Genomic DNA, 18,453 nt, shown 5'->3' with positions numbered 1-18,453 from the left:
CGGGGACTGGACCCGGACTATACCCGGTCCCCGGGGACTGGACCCGGACTATACCCGGTCCCCGGGGACTGGACCCGGACTATACCCGGTCCCCGGGGACTGGACCCGGACTATACCCGGTCCCCGGGGACTGGACCCGGACTATACCCGGTCCCCGGGGACTGGACCCGGACTATACCCGGTCCCCGGGGACTGGACCCGGACTATACCCGGTCCCCGGGGACTGGACCCGGACTATACCCGGTCCCCGGGGACTGGACCCGGACTATACCCGGTCCCCGGTCTCTGTCCCGGACTATCCCCGGACTCTCTCCCGGTGCCTGGTCTCTGTCCCGGACTATCCCCGGACTCTCTCCCGGTTCCCGGTCTCTGTCACGGACTATCCCCGGACTCTCTCCCGGTGCCCTGTCTCTGTCCCGGACTATCCCCGGACTCTCTCCCGGTGCCCGGTCTCTGTCCCGGACTATCCCTGGACTCTCTCCCGGTGCCTTGTCTCTGTCCCGGACTATCCCCGGACTCTCTCCCGATGCCCGGTCTCTGTCCCGGACTATCCCCGGACTCTCTCCCGGTGCCCGGTCTCTGTCCCGGACTATCCCCGGACTCTCTCCCGGTGCCCTGTCTCTGTCCCGGACTATCCCCGGACTCTCTCCCGGTGCCCTGTCTCTGTCCCGGACTATCCCTGGACTCTCTCCCGGTGCCCTGTCTCTGTCCCGGACTATCCCCGGACTCTCTCCCGGTGCCTGGTCTCTGTCCCGGACTATCCCCGGACTCTCCCCCGGTGCCCGGTCTCTGTCCCGGACTATCCCCGGACTCTCCCCCGGTGCCCGGTCTCTGTCCCGGACTATCCCCGGACTCTCTCCCGGTGCCTGGTCTCTGTCCCGGACTATCCCCGGACTCTCCCCCGGTGCCCGGTCTCTGTCCCGGACTATCCCCGGACTCTCTCCCGGTGCCTGGTCTCTATCCTGGACTATCCCCGGACTCTCCCCCGGTGCCCGGTCTCTGTCCCGGACTATCCCCGGACTCTCCCCCGGTGCCCGGTCTCTGTCCCGGACTATCCCCGGACTCTCTCCCGGTTCCCGGTCTCTGTCCCTGACTATCCCCTGACTCTCTCCCGGTGCCCGGTCTCTGTCCCGGACTATCCCCGGACTCTCTCCCGGTGCCTGGTCTCTATCCTGGACTATCCCCGGACTCTCCCCCGGTGCCCGGTCTCTGTCCCGGACTATCCCCGGACTCTCTCCCGGTGCCTGGTCTCTATCCTGGACTATCCCCGGACTCTCTCCCGGTGCCCGGTCTCTGTCCCGGACTATCCCCGGACTCTCCCCCGGTGCCCGGTCTCTATCCTGGACTATCCCCGGACTCTCTCCCGATGCTCGGTCTCTATCCTGGACTATCCCCGATCTCTCTCCCATTTCCCGCCCGATTCAAGTGACTGCGTAAACTATTTTATCCAGTGACCTGGTGAATGCAGTTTGGAAGGTTTTACCTTGCAACTGAGGAAAAGGATTTAAATTTACCCAATCTAATTACACACCATCTCAATGTAGTTGAGTAATTGTAGTAATTTTGAAATGTAGTCACTGTTGCAATGTAGGAAACGCGACAACAAATTTGTGCACAGCAAGATCCCACAAACAGCAATGTGATAATGACCAGATCATCTGTTTTTATTGGTTGAGGGATAAATATTGGCCCAGGGCATCGGGGAGAACTCCCCCTGCTTTTCTTCCAATAGCGGTCGTGGGATCTTTTACGTCCATGTCTGAGAGGGCAGACGGGGCCTCGGTTTAACGTCTGAAAATTGGTGAAGGAATGTGAACTCGCTCTTCCTGTAGCTTTGTGGTTCAGCGGTGCTTATCCGACACTTGACGCTATGCCTTCCGTTCATGTTCGCAGTGTCTGACACGCACTTAAGATTTATCTTGTTGGCCAACAGCCGCAGTGACACATGATGTCATCCGGTCTGACCCAGTCGTTTGCCAGGCACCGTTAGTCAGCAAGCCTGTTGTTTCGTCCCCGTGCCCGCTTTGTTTGTGTTCACATTCCAAGATTCAAAGAGCATCACAATGTATCGACTGATCCAGTCAGAGTGCTGAGGGAATTCATGTTAGTTTGTTTGAAATGGTCACACAAGGGTAGTTACACTAAAGGAAAGGGCATTGTGTATAAACACACGCACATTAACAACAATAAATTGCATTTATACAGTGCTTTTAACATCGGAAACATCCCCAAGGCGCTTCACAGGAGCGTTAGCAGACAAAATCTGATATTGAGTCACATAAGGAGATATTAGGACAGGTGACCAAAAGCTTGGTCAAAGAGGTGGGTTTTCAGTAACGTCTTAAAGGAGGAGAGAGAGGGAGAGAGGCGGAGAGGTTTAGGGAGGCACCAGTAGTGGAGCAGTGGAAATCGGGGATGCGCAAGAGGCCAGAATTGGAGGAGCGCAGAGTTCTCGGAGGAGGTTAGAGATAGGGAGGGGCGAGGCCATGGAGGGATTTGAACATGAGGATGAGAATTTTATATTGGAGGCATTGGTGGACCGGGAGCCAACGTAGGTCAGCGAGCACAGGGGGTGATGGGTGAACGGGGACTTGGCGCGAGTTCGGATACGGGGCAGCAGAGTCTTGGATGAGCTGCAGTTTACTGAGGGTGGAAGATGGGAGGCCGGCCAGAAAAGCAAAGGAATAGTCGTCGGGGAAACTGGGAATCTCTTAATAAAATTTGGGAACATGGCACTTTGAAAGCTGAAGAACACCTGGAATACTTTGCATGGGTTGAAGAATGTTGGAACACCTGGCAATCAAAATACTGCAGCTAGCTGGCTCATTCCGACTATAAAGAGCCTCGTGGTGTCCGAATTACTGAACGCTGGAGCAGCTGTGGCTCAGTGGGTGGCTCTCTCACCTCTTGAATCAGTGAAGTTCTATGGGTTCAAGTCCCACTCCAGAGACTTGAGCACAAAATCCAAGCTGACGCTCCCAGTGCAGTACCGAGGGAGCGCTGCACTGTCAGAGGTGCCGTCTTTTGGAAGAGATATTAAACCGAGGCCCCGTCTGCCCTCTCAGGTGGACGTAAAAGATCCCTATTTCGAAGAAGAGCGGGGGGAGTTCTTCTCGGTGTCCTGGGCCAATATTTATCCATCAACCAACATCATTAAAAAACAGATTATCTGGTCATTTATCACATTGCTGATTGTGGGATCTTGCTGTGCGCAAATTGGCTGCTGCGTCTCCTACATTACAACAGTGACTAGACTTCAAAAGTACTCCGTTGGCTGTAAAGCGCTTTGGGACGTCCTGAGGTTGTGGGAAGTGCTGTATTCTTTCTTAAAATCCATTCGTGGAAACGTGGGGGATAATTTGCGATCCGTCTTACGTTGAACAAAGGCTGCGGCAGACTGTCCAGGTGGTTGGCGAAAGCACAGGAGCCCGTTTTCACTCAAAGCAAGCACGTTCCCGATATAAATAGCATGTGTTAACATTGTGATACACTCCGGTAAAACGTTGGTGAGGTAGATTTGACCATGTTACTGTCGTTAATGTGCTTGTGTTCCAAATCCCACCTACTGTCAGCTGAAATGGAAAGCATTTTAGTTTCTTTATCATTGATACTCTACCCCCTCCCAGGCCAAGATATCCTTCCTGAGGTTTGGCACCCACAACAACAACAACAAAAACAACAACGTGCATTTATATAACGCTTTTAACATAGTAAGGACGTCCCATGCCGCTTCACACGAGCGATTATCAGACAAGTTTTGACACCCAGCTACATATTAGGACAGGTGACCAGGCAAGTTCCAAGGAGCGTCTTAGGAGGAGAGAGAGGGTCGGAGAGTTTTAGGGAGGGAATTCCAGAGCTTAGGGCCGAGGCAGCTGAAGGCGCGGCCGCCGACGGTGGGGCGATTAAAATGGTGGACGCGCCAGAGGCCGGAACTGGAGGAGCGCAGAGATCTCGGAGGGTTGTAGGGGGCTGGAGGAGGTTACCGGGATAGGGAGGGGGGGGGGGGGGGGGTGGGGGGGCGAGGCCGTGGAGGGATTTGAACACGGGGATGAGAATTTTAAAATCGAGGCGTTGCCAGCTGGGATCCAACGTAGGTCAGATACTGAAGCAGATGGGGTCTGACCAAGGATCTATACAACTGAAGCATAACTTCCTCCCCTTTGTTCTCCAGACCCCCTCGAGATAAAGGCCAACATTCCATTAGCCTTTTTGATTACATTTTTGCCCCTTGTGCATCAGCTTTTAGTGATCGGTGTGCCCGGACACCCAAATCCCTTTGCTCCTCCACAGCTCCTTATCTCATTGCAATTGGGATCTTGCTGTGCGCAAATTGGCCGCCACGTTTCCTACATTACGACAGTGACCACGCTCCAAAAGCGCCTCAGTGGCCGTAAAGCGCTTTGGGACGACCTGAGGTCGTGAAAGGCGCACTAGAAATGCCAGTTCTTAATTTTTCTTTTAGGAGTTGGGGAACTCTTGTTGAATTTTCTCCTGCCTGACTCGCTGATCTCAGCACACGTACCACCGGCATTTTATTCATCCTTGATCAGTTGCTTATTTGTTACCCACTTTGCGATGCGGTGTGAAGCTAATCTGATAGCTGGCTCTGTTGACATGGTCCCACACTCCATCTGTGAGTGGAATCACGACATAATGTAAAGTAGGCCTGAAATGTTGTGCTGACTTGATAATTAAGCAAAGGTGGCTAAACCTCACACAATATGCCAATGATATCACATCAAGCTGGTTAACCGAACCCCTGACAATTATAGAATCAGACATCACAGAAGGAGGCCATTCGGCCCATCGTGCCAGTGCCGGCTCTTTGGTCCTACTCCTCCTGCTCTTTCCCCACAGCCCTGCAATTTTTTCCCCTTCAAGTATTTATCCAATTCCCTTTTGAGAGTTACTATTGAATCTGCTTCCACCGCCCTTTCAGGCAGCGCATTCCAGATCGTAACAACTCGCTGCGTAAGAAAGTGTCTCCTCATCTCGCCTCTGGTTCTTTTGCCAGTTATCTTAAATCTGTGTCTTCTGCTTACCGACTCACCTGCCAGTGGAAACAATTAATATTTAGTACAGCTTAAACTGTGCCTGTATGATTACAAATGTAAGGAATCTTACAACACCAGGTTATAGTCCAACAAATTTATTTTAAAATCACAAGCTTTCGGTGAACCTGACGAAGGGGATAACCTCCGAAAGCTTGCGATTTTAAAATAAAATTGTTGGACTATAACCTGGTGTTGTAAGATTCCTTACATTTGTCCACCCCAGTCCATCACCGGCATCTCCACATCGTCTATGATTACAAGGTCAGAAATGGCTCCCCTGGTGCTTATGAATCGATGGACAGGGATCTAATAAGTGATTCCATTGTATACTTGGAATATCTGATTCGATTGTCTTTTGAAGCTTCATAATAACATTAGCCTCAATGAAAGAAGAGGAAAAGACTTGCATTTATACAGCACCTTTCACAACCTCAGGACATCCCAAAGCTCATTACGGCCAATTAAGTACTTTTGAAGCGTAGTCACTGTTGTAATGTAGGAAACGTGGCAGCCAATCAGCAACGCGAAAATGACTCGATAATCTATTTCAGTGATGTTGGTTGAGGGGTAAATATTGACCAGGGCACCAGGGAGAACTCCCCGGCTCTTCTTTGAAGTAGTGCAGTGGGATCTTTTCTGTCCACCTGAAAGGACAGATGGGGCTTTGGTTTAACGTCTCATCTAAAAAAACAGCACCTCTGACAGTGCAGCACTTCCTCAGGACTGCACTGGGAATGTCAGCCTGGATTTTGTGCTCAAGTCTCTGGACTTGAACCCACGGTCTTCTGACTCAGAGGTGAGAGTGCTACCCAATGAGCCACGGCCGACACTGTGCTCTCCTGGCTTCCACCCTCCATAAACTTGAGCTCAGCCAAAACTCTGCTGACTGTCTCCTAACTCGCACCAAGTCCCGTTCTCCCATCGCTCACTGACCTACGTTGGCTCCCGGTCCAGCAACGCCTCGATTTTAAAAATTCTCATCCTTGTTTTCAAATCCTTCCATGGCCTCGCCCGTCCCTATCTCTGTAATCTCCTCCGGCCCTACAACCCTCCGAGATCTCTGACCTCCCTCCAACTTTTGGCCATGATTTTAATCGTTCCACCATTGGCGGCAGTCCTTTGAGCTGCTTAGGCCCTAAGTCTGGAATTCCCTTCCCTCAAGCTTTTATTCACCTGTCCTAATATCTTCTTATGTGACTCGGTGTCAAATTTGGTTTGATAATCGCTCGTGCGAAGCGCCTTGGGAGGTTTTACCATATTAAAGGCGCTTTATATAAATGCAAGTTGTTGTTGTGTTCATGAAGATTGAGAAAAGGCCAGTTGCCTCAAAGAGAATCCAGAATCCATAAATTCTCCAGTAATGACGTTGGATTATCCTCTCACACAGTCTTTAATGTAATGAATTGCGGGTAACTTTAATTAGTCCTGTCTTCACTTAATTGAGGTAGAATTTATTGAGGTGATAATTGGAGACGATGGGGTGTGAGTAAAGTGACTGTAATCTAACCGGTTGATTCACCATTCATAAATCACTTCAACTTTTGCTTTTTGTGGTTTATGATGTCATTGGAGTCCTTTGACTGAATGACATCCTCATTATTCACCCTCAATCTTCCATGACTTTGTACCTTTGCCTGCTCGGGATTAATGCTCAGTCATCAGGCCCACCTTTCGATGAGGTGTTAAGTTGAGACCCTGTCTTGTCAGTTCGAGCGCACGATAAAATGCTGTAATGAGATTGGTTTACTGGAGGGATGAGGCTGAAAGGCCTTTTTCTCCTTTATTTTGATATTAACCATGGCAAAGCGTTTCAGTATTCAATTGACACTTCTTCCATTTGACGATATTATTTGTGAATTCTGGCAACATCATAAGAGAAGGAAGCGACTCTGCTCATTGGCTTGTTGCCGTGTGATCTCCTGGACTGGTTTTGATCGTCTGCGGGGATCAGAGAGGGCATTTTCCAGAGTTTCCCTTATTGGCCCTGGGGTTTCTTTTTCTGTGTTTTTGTCTCTCCCAGGAGATCACGTGGCTGTGTCGGGGGCAGGGGGAGGGGTAGGAATTGTTTGGCCATCCTCAGAGTGGGGCAGACATGATGGACCAGCTGGTCTTTTCCTGCCCGTCATGTTCGTGTATGTTTGCATGTTCGTGTATGTTTGTGTATGTTTGCATGTTCGTGTGTGTTTGTATGTCCGTGTATGTTTGTATGTCCGTGTATGTTTGTATGTCCGTGTATGTTTGTATGTTCGTGTATGTTTGTGTATGTTTGCATGTTCGTGTATGTTTGTATGTCCGTGTATGTTTGTATGTCCGTGTATGTTTGTATGTTCGTGTATGTTCGTATGTAGCAGTCGTTGCGGGAACGGTTCCATCACAACTCCACACAGTTGAGAATTCTAACATACTGGGGTCATAACCTTAAAATTAGAGCTCGGCCGTTCAGGGGTGATGTCAGGAAGCATTTCTTCACACAAAGGGGAGTGGAAATCTGGAACTCTCTCCCCCAAAAAGCTGTTGAGACTGGGGGTCAATTGGAACTTTCAAAACTGAGATCGATAGATTTTTATTAGGTAAGGGTATCATGGGTTACGGAACCAAGGCGGGTAGATGGAGTTAAGATACAGATCAGCCATGACCTAATTGAATGGCGGAACTGGTTCGAGGGGCTGAATGGCCTCCTCCTGCTACTATGTTCCTAACGGTAACTCTTCTGTTCCCACTATCTGATCCAGTTTTCTTTCCCATTTCCTTCACAATATCCATACTGTATGTACCGTCTATCGATGTACCAAGTAGAATAGCCACATTAAACTTTTAAAATATATATCCACATTCATTCTGCAATGGCTATACTAGGCCTTGCTTTAACGTCTCATCCGAAAGGCAGCACCTCCAATAATACTGCCTCCGATGGTACTCCCTCAGTACTGCACAGGGAGTGTTGGCCTACGACCCACGAACTTCTGACTCAGAGGCGAGAGTCAAACCCACTGAGCCATAGCTGACACCTTAATGGCTTTAGTGACCTTGATAACCCACGGCTCTTGTAATACTATTAAAACTGACATCACAAGACAGGAATTCAATGCGAATCGTGTCTTACTGTACACTAAAAATAAATGAAGGGTTTAAATCGTTCCTTGACTGGGTGCACAGATGCAACGACAAAGATTTACGCACAGTCTTTTTATACGCATTGTATAATTCGAAGCAGCTACCTGGTAGTTCAAACTTGCCCTCAAAGTAAATCCTAGGAGAAAACGATAAGGAGAAAGAGATGAGGGAAGTGGAATGAATCGTGTTCATTTAATATTCCTCCAGTGTTGTCACCTGAATGGCTTATGGTTGCCAAAGATAATCTTTGCATTTCAAGCATTGTGGGAAAAGGGCAATTTTGCCTGAAGTGACGGATGCATTTAAGCGCGAGTTACATCAAACCGAAGCAAAGAAGCAACTCATGGTTGACGGACTCGCAATAGGAGTTAATGGGACGCTAGCCAGCAGGAACTTGCTGGGAGATTACACGCTTAAATCTTCCTTTTCAAAAGAAAGTGCTTAAAACCATCCAGTCTGCTTGATTGGCACCCCATCCACCACCCTAAACATTCACTCCCTTCACCACCGGCGCACTGTGGCTGCAGTGTGTACCATCCACAGGATGCACTGCAGCAACTCGCCAAGGCTTCTTCGACAGCACCTCCCAAACCTAGAAGGACAAGGGCAGCAGGTTCATGGGAACACCATTACCTCCAAATTCCCCTCCGAGTATCATAGTTTTATAGTAGGTACAGCACAGGAGGGGGCCATTCAAAGTGCCGGCTCTTTGAAAGAGCTATCCAATTAGTCTCACTCCCCCTGCTCTTTCCCCATAGCCCCGCAAATTTTTTCCCCTTCAGGTATTTATCCAATTCCCTTTTGAAAGTTACAATTAAATCTACTCCCACCGCCCTTTCGAGCAGTGCATTCCAGATCAGAACAATTTGCTGCTTTAAAAATTGTTTCCTCATGTTGCCTCTGGCTCTTTTGTCAATTACCTTAAATCTGTGTCCTCTGGTTACCGACCTTTCTGCCACTGGAAACAGTTTCTCCTTATTTATTCTATCAAAACAGTTCAGGATTTTGAACACCTCTATCAAATCTCGCCTTTAACCTTCTCTGTTCTGAGGAGGACAATCCCAGCTTCTCCAGTCTCTCCATGTAACTGAAGTCCCTCATCCCTGATACCATTCTAGTAAATCTCCTCTGCGCCCTCTCTAAGGCCTTGACATCCTTCCTAAAGTGCGGTGCCCAGATTTGAACACAATTCTCCAGCTGAGGCCTAACCAGTGTTTTATAAAGGTTTAGCATAACTTCCTTGCCTCTATGTCTCTATTAATAAAGCCCAGGATCCCATATGCTTTTTTAACAGCCTTCTCAATTTGTCCTGCCATCTTCAGATTTGTGTACGTACACCCCCAGGTCTCTCTGTTCCTGCACCCCCTTTAAAATTGTACCATTTAGTTTATTTTGCCTCTCCTCATTCTTCCTACCAAAATGCAACACTTCACACTTCTCTGCTTTAAATTTCATCTGCCATGTGTCTGCCCATTTCACCAGTCTGTGTCCTCCTGAAGTCTGTTACTTCAGACTCGCGGAGTACAAGCCTAGTCATGAGGATGAGTAAGTGCCGTTTCACCTATTTCACCGGGAACTAACAGACTTGAACATTTCTTCTTAGTGTCACTTTCCCTCTTTCTCTTTCTATCTCTCTTTCTCACTTTCTTTCTTTCTCTCTCTCTCCAAATAAACATGGTGATGCCTGGGCTTTCTGGGCCGGTTTGCTCGGGCTGGGTGTTGCCCACAAGTCTCAGCTCAATGATTCTTTCACTCTTTCTCTTTCTTTCTTTTTCTTTTTCTCTTTCTTTCACTCTTTGTCTTTCTTTTTTTCCCTTTCTCTTTCTTTGTCTTTTTCACCTTCTCTCTTTCTTTCTTTTTTTCCCTTTCTCTTTGTCTTTTTCATTCTCTTTTTCTGTTTCTTTCTTTCTCTTTTTCTTTTTCTCTTTGTCTTTTTCTCTCTTTCATTTGTCTTTTTCTCTCTTTCTCTTTTTCTCTTTGTCTTTTTCTCTCTTTCTTTCTTTTTCTCTTTCTTTTTCCCCTTTCTCTTTGTCTTTTTCACTCTCTCTCTTTCTCTTTTTCTCTTTTTCTCTCTTTCATTTGTCTTTTTCTCTCTTTCTCTTTTTCTTTTTCTCTTTGTCTTTTTCTCTCTTTCTATCTCTTTCTCTTTTCCCTTTCTCTTTCTTTGTCTTTTTAACCTTCTCTCTTTCTTTCTCTTTCTTTCTTTTTCTCTTTCTTTTTCCCCTTTCTCTTTGTCTTTTTCACTCTCTCTCTTTCTCTTTCTCTTTTTCTCTTTGTCTTTTTTCTCTCTTTCTTTCTCTTTTTCTCTTTGTCTTTTTTCTCTCTTTCTTTCTCTTTTTCTCTCTTTCTCTTTCTGCACAGGAAACAGCAGCTCTGTGCTGGTCACTGTGGATAGAATTAGAGCAGAGCGCACAAAAAACTGTAAAGCTTCCAGCCGCAGCTAGGACATGTTGTGTTGGGTTTGTAGAAATTCCATGGTGTTCTGGGGGTGACGAAGCCTTGGGATTAATACCACGTCTATCGAGGAGCGGGGGAGGGAGGATAACTCACTGGCCACTGTGTTTAGCAGTGAACACTTGTCAAGGATTTTTTTTCCTGCTTGGTATTTCTAAAAGAACTCGCTTATTTCTTAAAAAGGCAACAAATGTTAAATGTCAAAGTTTTTCAATCCCTTGCTGTCCCACGCAGTGAATTCCCAAGTAGACCAGATTCTAGCCTGCGTGTTTCCAATCTCCCATTGCTTCCAGCAGCTGTTTCAGGGGACGGAGGGTGGGAGGGGGAGAGAGGGGGCTGCGGGGTGGGGGGAGGTCTCGGAGTAACATTTGGTTACTCAGAGAATAGCGGACACAACTGCCTTCAATTCAGTGCATTACTGAGGGAGTGCCGCACTGTCGGAGGTGCCGTCTTTCGGATGAGATGTTAAACCGAGGCCCTGTCTGCCCTCTCAGGTGGAGGTAAAAGATCCCACGGCCGCTATTTCGAAGAAGAGCAGGGGGAGTTCTCCCCGGTGCCCTGGCCAATATTGAAGAATGGGCGTGTAATGAATTTCAATATAGATAAGTGGGAGGTGGTACATTTTGGTCAGAAGAATAAGGAGGCCACATACTGTTTGGACAATAAGAATCTAAATGGGGTAGGAGAGCAGAGGGACCTGGGGGTACAGACACACAAATCACTAAAAGTAGCGACGCAAGTTAATAAGGCCATGAAAAAAAGGAAATCAAGCAGTGGGGTTCATTTCTAGAGGAATAGAATTAAAAAGCAGAGACATTATGTTAAACTTGTATAGAACCTTGGTTAGACCGCACTTGGAGTACTGTGAACAGTTCTGGTCTCCATATTATAAAAAATGATGAGCATAGATGCCTTTAAAGGGAAGCTGGATAAACACTTGAGGGAGAAAAGAGTAGAAGGATATGTTGATAGGGTGAGATGAAATAGGGTGGGAGGAGGCTCGTGAGGAGCATAAACACCAGTATAGAGCAGTTGGGCCGAATGGCCTGTTTCTGTGCTGTAAATTCTATGTAAGTAAAAAAAGACATAAGAACGTGTGTGATGACTGACAGCAACACAGCTTTATTCATTCACAGAGGTCTCCCTAGGCGCATGTTTCATTATTAGTTAATCTGTAGCCGATTCTGTTCTATGGTAATAGCAGGCCCGTCGACATTCTGTCTGATTGCAGAGGGGGAGACAGATTGAAAACTTAAAGGGGAAACACCGTTCAGACAAATGAAGCTGTGCTTACGAGTGTTAGTTAATAGTAGTCGTCTCTCCTAATCAATCAGCCTTGACGGCCCTGCCAATACAACAACTCGCATTTATTTTGCACCTTTAATGTAGTGAAATGTCCCAAGGTGCTTCACAGGAGCGATTATCAAACAGAATTTGATACCGAGCCACATAAGGAGACATTAGGACAGGTGACCAAAAGCTTGGTCAAAGAGGTAGGTTTTAAGGAGCGTCTTAAAGGAGGAGAGAGAGGTAGAGAGGCGGAGAGGTTTAGGGAGGGAATTCCAGAGCTTAGGGCCTAGGCTGCTGAAGGCACGGCCGCCAATGGTGGAGCGAAGAAAATCGGGGATGGGCAAGAGGCCAGAATTGGAGCAACGCAGAGATCTCGATGGGGGGGTTTGTAGGACTGAAGGAGGTTACAGAGATAGGGAGGGGCGAGGCCATGGAGGGCTTTGAACACGAGGATGACAATTTTAAAATCGAGGCGTTCCCGGACCGGGAGCCAATACGTGTTACAATGAAGAAGCTGAAGTGCAAAGATCGCGTTTAGTGTGAGGCAGGAACCCGGACTCAAATCAATCTCAAACATCTGGAGTGAGAGTCTCTTTAGTGGTTATTAAGTGATGTTAGTTTTTTAAAAATTCATTCTTGGGATGTGGGCGTCGCTGGCAAGGCCGGCATTTATTGCCCATCCCTAGTTGCCCCTTGAGAAGGTGGTGATGGGCCTTCTTCTTGAACCGCTGCAGTCCGTGTGGTGAAGGTTCTCCCACAGTGCTGTTCGGTCGGGAGTTCCAGGATTTGGACCCAGTGACGATGAAGGAACGGTCGATATACGTCCAAGTCGGGATGGTGCGTGACTCGGAGGGGATCTTGGAGTTGACGGTGTTCCCATGCACCTGCTCCCCTTGTCTTTCTAGGTGGTGGAGGTCACGGATTTGGGAGGTGCCGTCGAAGAAGCCTTGCCGTGAGTTTGGGCATTCATTTCCTCATGGATGTCAGTCTGCAGCACAAAGTGAGACAGGATTTGGAAACAATTATCACTAATTGGACAACCTTGCTGAGACAGGCTTTAAAGATCAATGGTGAGGGAAATGGAGAAATCAGGCTGGCGTAACATGGGGACGTCCATAGAATAAGGTCAAGACACAGCAAGAGGCCAGTCTCTAGAAGGAACAGTACTCTTGATCGCGCCTATGACATGCTTCATCAGAAAATGCTTTGTACTGACACAGGAGTGGAGAGAAAACTGTTGGTAATATTTGTGGGTGAAGCCTCAATACAGTTGTACAACATTCCTCCATTTGCTATTTTAACCCTTTTAAAATGAATGGGTTAACACCTGGCTCTCAATTCCCTATCCCTCCGTAACCTCCCACCGAGAACTCTGCGTTACTCTAATTCCGGCCACATCCTCCACTCCCTTCGCCCCACCATTGGCGGCCGTGCCTTCAGCTGCCTAGGCCCTAAGCTCTGGAATTCCCTCCCTGAACCTTTCCTCCTCTCTACCTCTCTCTCTTCCTTCAAGACTCTCCTTAAAACCTACGTCATTGAACGAGCTTTGGTCACCTGTCCTAATATGTGGCTTGTTGTCAGATTTTTTTGTCTGATGACACTCCTGTGAAGCGCCCTGGGACGTTTTACTACTTTAAAGGCACTGTATAAATGCAAGTTGTTGTTGTTATAATCTTAAAATAGCAGTCAGGCAAACGTCATACGAATGTGTTAAACCTCCATCTGCTAACCTTGACAACAGTTACGATGAAAGTTGCAGTTCCAAGAACTGATGTTCTTGACTTTGAAAGACAAAAGGAGCCCACGGAATTCTGTTCAAGCCCAAGGCCGGAAATTGGGCTCGAGCCCAAATTTGGAGCAGAATTCGGTTCTGTTGGGATTCTGCTCCGTGATTTTTTAACTCCAGCCATTTTCTGTTGGTGGGGGCCGGGGTGGGCGGGTATATCTTCTGCCTGTCCCCCTACATCAAAGGGGTGTGTTTGGGGAAGTTGCTGAGCTATCCCGCGAATTCTGCTTTCGAAAAGATTTTTAATTCAGGAAAATCTTTAGCACTTCCGTTCCCAAAACTAATCCTTTTCATAGAATTACATAGAATGTACAGCACAGAAACAGGCCATTCGGCCCAACTGGTCTGTGCCGGTGTTTCTGCTGCACACGAGCCTCCTCCCTCCCTACTTCATCTCACCCCATCAGCATATCCTTCTATTCCTTTCTCCCTCATGTGTTTATCTAGTTTCCCCTTAAATGCATCTACACTATTCACCTCAACTACTCCTTGTGGTAGCGAGTTCCACATTCGAACCACTCTCTGGGTAAAGAAGTTTCTCCTGAATTCCCTATCGGATTTATTAGTGACTATCTTTTATTTATGGCCCCTAGTTTAGGTCTCCCCCACAAGAGGAAACGTCTTCTCTACGTCTACCCAATCGAACCCCCGAAGGGGAGTGTGATTAATTGAATTGCTCTTTCAGAGAGACAGCACAGGCTCGATGGGCCAAATGGCCTCCTTCTTGCTGTATGACTCTATTCTACATGAGTGGGAATGGCCTTGCAGCAGTAAAACACGGTGTTAGTGACAAGGCCGGCCTGGAGGTGATGCTGTACCCAACTACCCCACCCGTGACTATGTGAGGAGTTACTGTGTAACATGAAGTGCTGCCTTGTAACAATAACCACTGCCCTACACCAGGAATTCAACAGTAAACATTCCAGGTCACGTGCTGACAGCACTCCCTCCCTCCTTCCCTCTCTGTTCAAACATTAACCTGTTTCGGCAAAGAGCACAGCGTTTGAGCAAGTAAGTTCCCAGATAGTTGGTCTGAGCAGCCGACCCGATAGAAAGCCTTGTAACCAAACACTGCTTAGCATGGTGCAGGAGGAGGGAGCCTATTATGGGAAGCACGGTAAGTTATTCCTATTCCATTATGCTAGCCCGGTACACGCAGGGAAGATTATAACTGTGGCTCTGCTCTCTCTCTCTGCCCTAACCCCTCTCTCCGTCTGCCTCTTCCCTCACCCATTCTGACTGCAGCCTTAACAGAGTGATTACTATTTTTTTTCGCTTCAGGAAATGACTGCACGACAAAATTTTAAGAATTTTAATTCAATGCAGTATGAAAGTTACGTAGAATTACATAGAATTTACAGCACAGAAACAGGCCATTCGGCCCAACTGGTCTATACTGGTGTTTATGCTCCACTCGAGCCTCCTCCCTCCCTACTTCATCTAACCCTATCAGCATATCCTTCTGTTCCTTTCTCCCTCATGTACTCAACAAACATCCCCTAAAATGCACCTATTCTATTTGCCTCAACTACTCCTTGTGGTAGTGAGTTCCACATTCTCACCACTCTCTGGGTAAAGAAGTTTCTCCTGAATTCCCTGTTGGATTTATTAGTGACTATCTTATATTTATGACCCCTAGTTTTGATCTCCCCCACAAGTGGAAACATCTTCTCTCCGTCTACCCTATCAAACATCAAAGACCCTCCATCCGTTTACCCCTCAGCCATCTTTTTCTACAGAAATGAGCCCGAGCGTGTTCAGCCTTTCCTGCTAGGTATAACCTGCTGCAAATAACATGCTTTCATTTAAACCTCATGATGTCTACACTCGGTGAGTCAATGTGTGTGTGCTCTGAAAGAGAGAGATAAGGAAAGTAAATAGAGTTAAGAGCTGAGAACCAAATAAACCAGGTTGGGCTTGGTTCAGTTGGCGTCATGCTCAGCTCTTGGGTGATGGGTTCTAAGACCCAGCTCCACCCCTTAATCTCGGCGAGTGCTGCATTGCCAGAGTTGCTGTCCTTCTGAAGAGCTGTTGAACTGAGCACCATTTCCTGGCCGGCCTCCCGCCATCCACCCCCACTAAACTTCAGCTCATCCAAAACTCTGCTGCTCGTTTTCTACTAACTCGCACCGAGTTCCGTTCTCCCATCACCCCCCTGTGCTCGCTGACCCACAGTGGCTCCCGGTCTGACAACACCTCGATTTTAAAATTCTCATCCTTGTTTTCAACTCCCTCCACGGCCTCGCCCCCTCCCTATCTCTGAGACCTCCTCCAGCCCTACAACCCTCCGAGAGCTCTGCGCTCCTCCAATTCTTACCTATCCCCGATTTCCATCGCTCCACCATTGGTGGCCGTGCCTTCAGCTGCCTAGGCCCTAAGCTCCGGAATTCCCTCCCTAAACCTCTCCGCCTCTCTCTCCTCCTTTAAGACGCTCCTTAAAACCTACCTCTCTGGCTCGGTGTCAAATTTTGTTTGATAATCATTCCTGTGAAGCACCCTGGGCCGATTTACTATGTGAAAGGTGCTATATAAATGCAAGTTGATGTTGGTGATCCCATGGTAATATTCAAGGAGCAACAGGCAGATCTCCTGTTGTTCCAGCCAACATTCCTCTCTCAACCGACACAACACGGGTTCACTGGTCATTTATCTCATTTCCTGTGTGCAAAATGGCTGCCCATTTTTTGGGATTCCTCTGTGTCAGCCGTGGATCAGTGGGTAGCACTCTCTCCCGCCTCTGAGTCAGAAGGTCGTGGGCTCTAGTCCCGCTCCAGAGACTCGAGCCTCATAATCCAGTGGAGTACCGAGGGAGCGCTGCACTGTCGGAGGGGCCGTCTTTCGGATGAGGCGTTAAACCGAGGCCCCGTCCGCCCTCTCGGGTGGACCTGTGAATGGCCGTCTTAGCCAGGTCCAGGAGGGGACCTGCAAGAAGGTCCAACCTGGCCCCTCTCTCCCTCCCCTTTCCCCCCCGTACCGGGTGGCCAGAGATCAGGAACGTAGGGCTATAATATAACCAAAACTTGGAGAGCAGCCCCCTCATTAAATAACTAATCAGGGGCTGTAACCTCTCACACCCCACAGAAATATGACAGATAGTTTCATCCAGGCCACAAACCTTAGGTGACAGATGGAGGACCCCGAATTTTCTTACTGGTGGCACAGTGTTGGGGTGGGGGTCACCCAAGTGAACTGGCTCTGACCCTGGCCAACTCCCCCGAGGACAGCCTCATTTCAATTTTTTTTTTGGTCGATTTCTAGCAGTGTAAGCACCTACACCTGAGGGCAGGAGTCAGGGCATCATGGATAGCTCAAAGGGACAGCGAGTGAGGGGTATTTTCGCCTCCGACCATCGACATAAAACACGTTACTGTGGGCCAGTACGTCGATGGCCCTCCCACCAATCACTCTCACTGTTGTTGATGAGTACATTGACGGTCCCTGCCTCAGCTCATCCGTGCCTTTATTACCTCTAGACTTGACTATTCCAATGCTCTCCTGGCCGGCCTTTCCCATCTTCCACCATCGGTAAACTTCAGCTCATCCAAAAACTCTGCTGCCCCGTATCCTAACTCGCACCAAGTCCCGTTCTCCCATCACCCCCTGTGCTCGCTGACTTACATTGGCTCTGGGTCTGACAAAGCCTCCATTTTAAAACTCTCATCCTCGTTTTCAAATCCCTCCCTGGCCTCGCCCCTCCCTGTCTCTGAAACCCCCTCCAGCCCTACAACCCTCCGAGATCTCTGCCCTCCTCCAATTCAGGCCTCTTGTGCATGCCCGATTTCAACCAGCTGCCTGGGTCCTAAGCTCTGGAATTCCCTCCCTAAACCTCTCCCCCTCTCCCCCTCTCTCTCTCCTCCTTTAAGACGCTCCTTAAAACCCACCTCTTTGACCAAGCTTTTGGTCACCTGTCCTAATATCTCCTTATGTGGCTCGGTGTCAAATATTGTTTGATAATCGCTCCTGTGAAACATCTTGGGATGTTTTATTATGTTTAAGGTGCTATAGAAATGCAAGTTGTTGTTGTCTCAATGGGTCCCACATTGATGGTCCCTCCACCAATCACACTCACTGTTGTTGATGAGTGCATCGATGGTCCCTGTATTAATCGTATTCATAGCTGCAGGCATTTCAATTTGTCGAAGTATCGTCCCTTGCCGAGCAACGCCTGTTACATTCTGTCCAGCACTCCAGGGCAACAATAACAAAGGACGTGACGCGTGTCATCACCCTGTCACTATTGTATCAGTTTTATTTATTTATTCATTCTCGGGATGTAGGCGTCACTGACAAGGCCGGCATTTATTGCTCATCCCTAGTTGATGGGATGACCTCCAGAGTCTTGAGCATTATAATCCAGGCCAACACTCCCAGTGTCAGTACTGAGGGAGTGCTGCACTGTCGGAGGGGCAGTACTGAGGGAGTGCTGCACTGTCGGAGGGACAGTACTGAGGGAGTGTTGCACTGTTGGAGGGACAGTACTGAGGGAGTGCTGCGCTGTCAGAGGGGCAGTAGTGAGGGAGTGCTGCACTTTTGGAGGGTCAGTACTGAGGGAGTGACGCATTGTCGGAGGGTCATTACTGAGGGAGCTCTGCACTGTCAGAGGGGCAGTACTGAGGGAGTGCTGCACTGACGGAGGGTCAGTACTGAGGGAGTGCTGCACTGTCAGAGGGGCAGTACTGAGGGAGTGCTGCACTGTCAGAGGGGCAGTAGTGAGGGAGTGCTGCACTGTTGGAGGGGCAGTACTGAGGGAGT

General features: G+C 48.4%; 1 protein-coding gene across 5 annotated transcripts in view; it reads left to right on the top strand.

Annotated features, from left to right (window-relative positions):
* LOC137325085 (choline transporter-like protein 5) overlaps window positions 1–18,453 on the top strand; it is a 355,604-nt gene that overhangs the window by 96,611 nt on the left and 240,540 nt on the right. Inside the window, exon 1 of one of the 5 annotated variants that reach the window (XM_067989791.1) lies at window positions 14,680–14,818. The exons of the other annotated variants lie outside the window; for them this stretch is intronic. Within the exon in view, the coding sequence (XP_067845892.1) occupies window positions 14,782–14,818 (37 nt within the window). The 5' untranslated portion in view covers window positions 14,680–14,781. Of the gene's footprint in view, window positions 1–14,679; window positions 14,819–18,453 lie in introns of those variants that run through there. 5 annotated transcript variants of the gene reach the window in all.

The sequence above is a fragment of the Heptranchias perlo genome, chromosome 9 (genome assembly GCF_035084215.1).
Source record: "Heptranchias perlo isolate sHepPer1 chromosome 9, sHepPer1.hap1, whole genome shotgun sequence".
Classification (NCBI taxonomy): Eukaryota; Metazoa; Chordata; class Chondrichthyes; order Hexanchiformes; family Hexanchidae; genus Heptranchias; species Heptranchias perlo.
The sequence above is the reverse complement of the archived record's forward strand: the minus strand, read 5'-3'. Positions and strand labels throughout refer to the sequence as shown.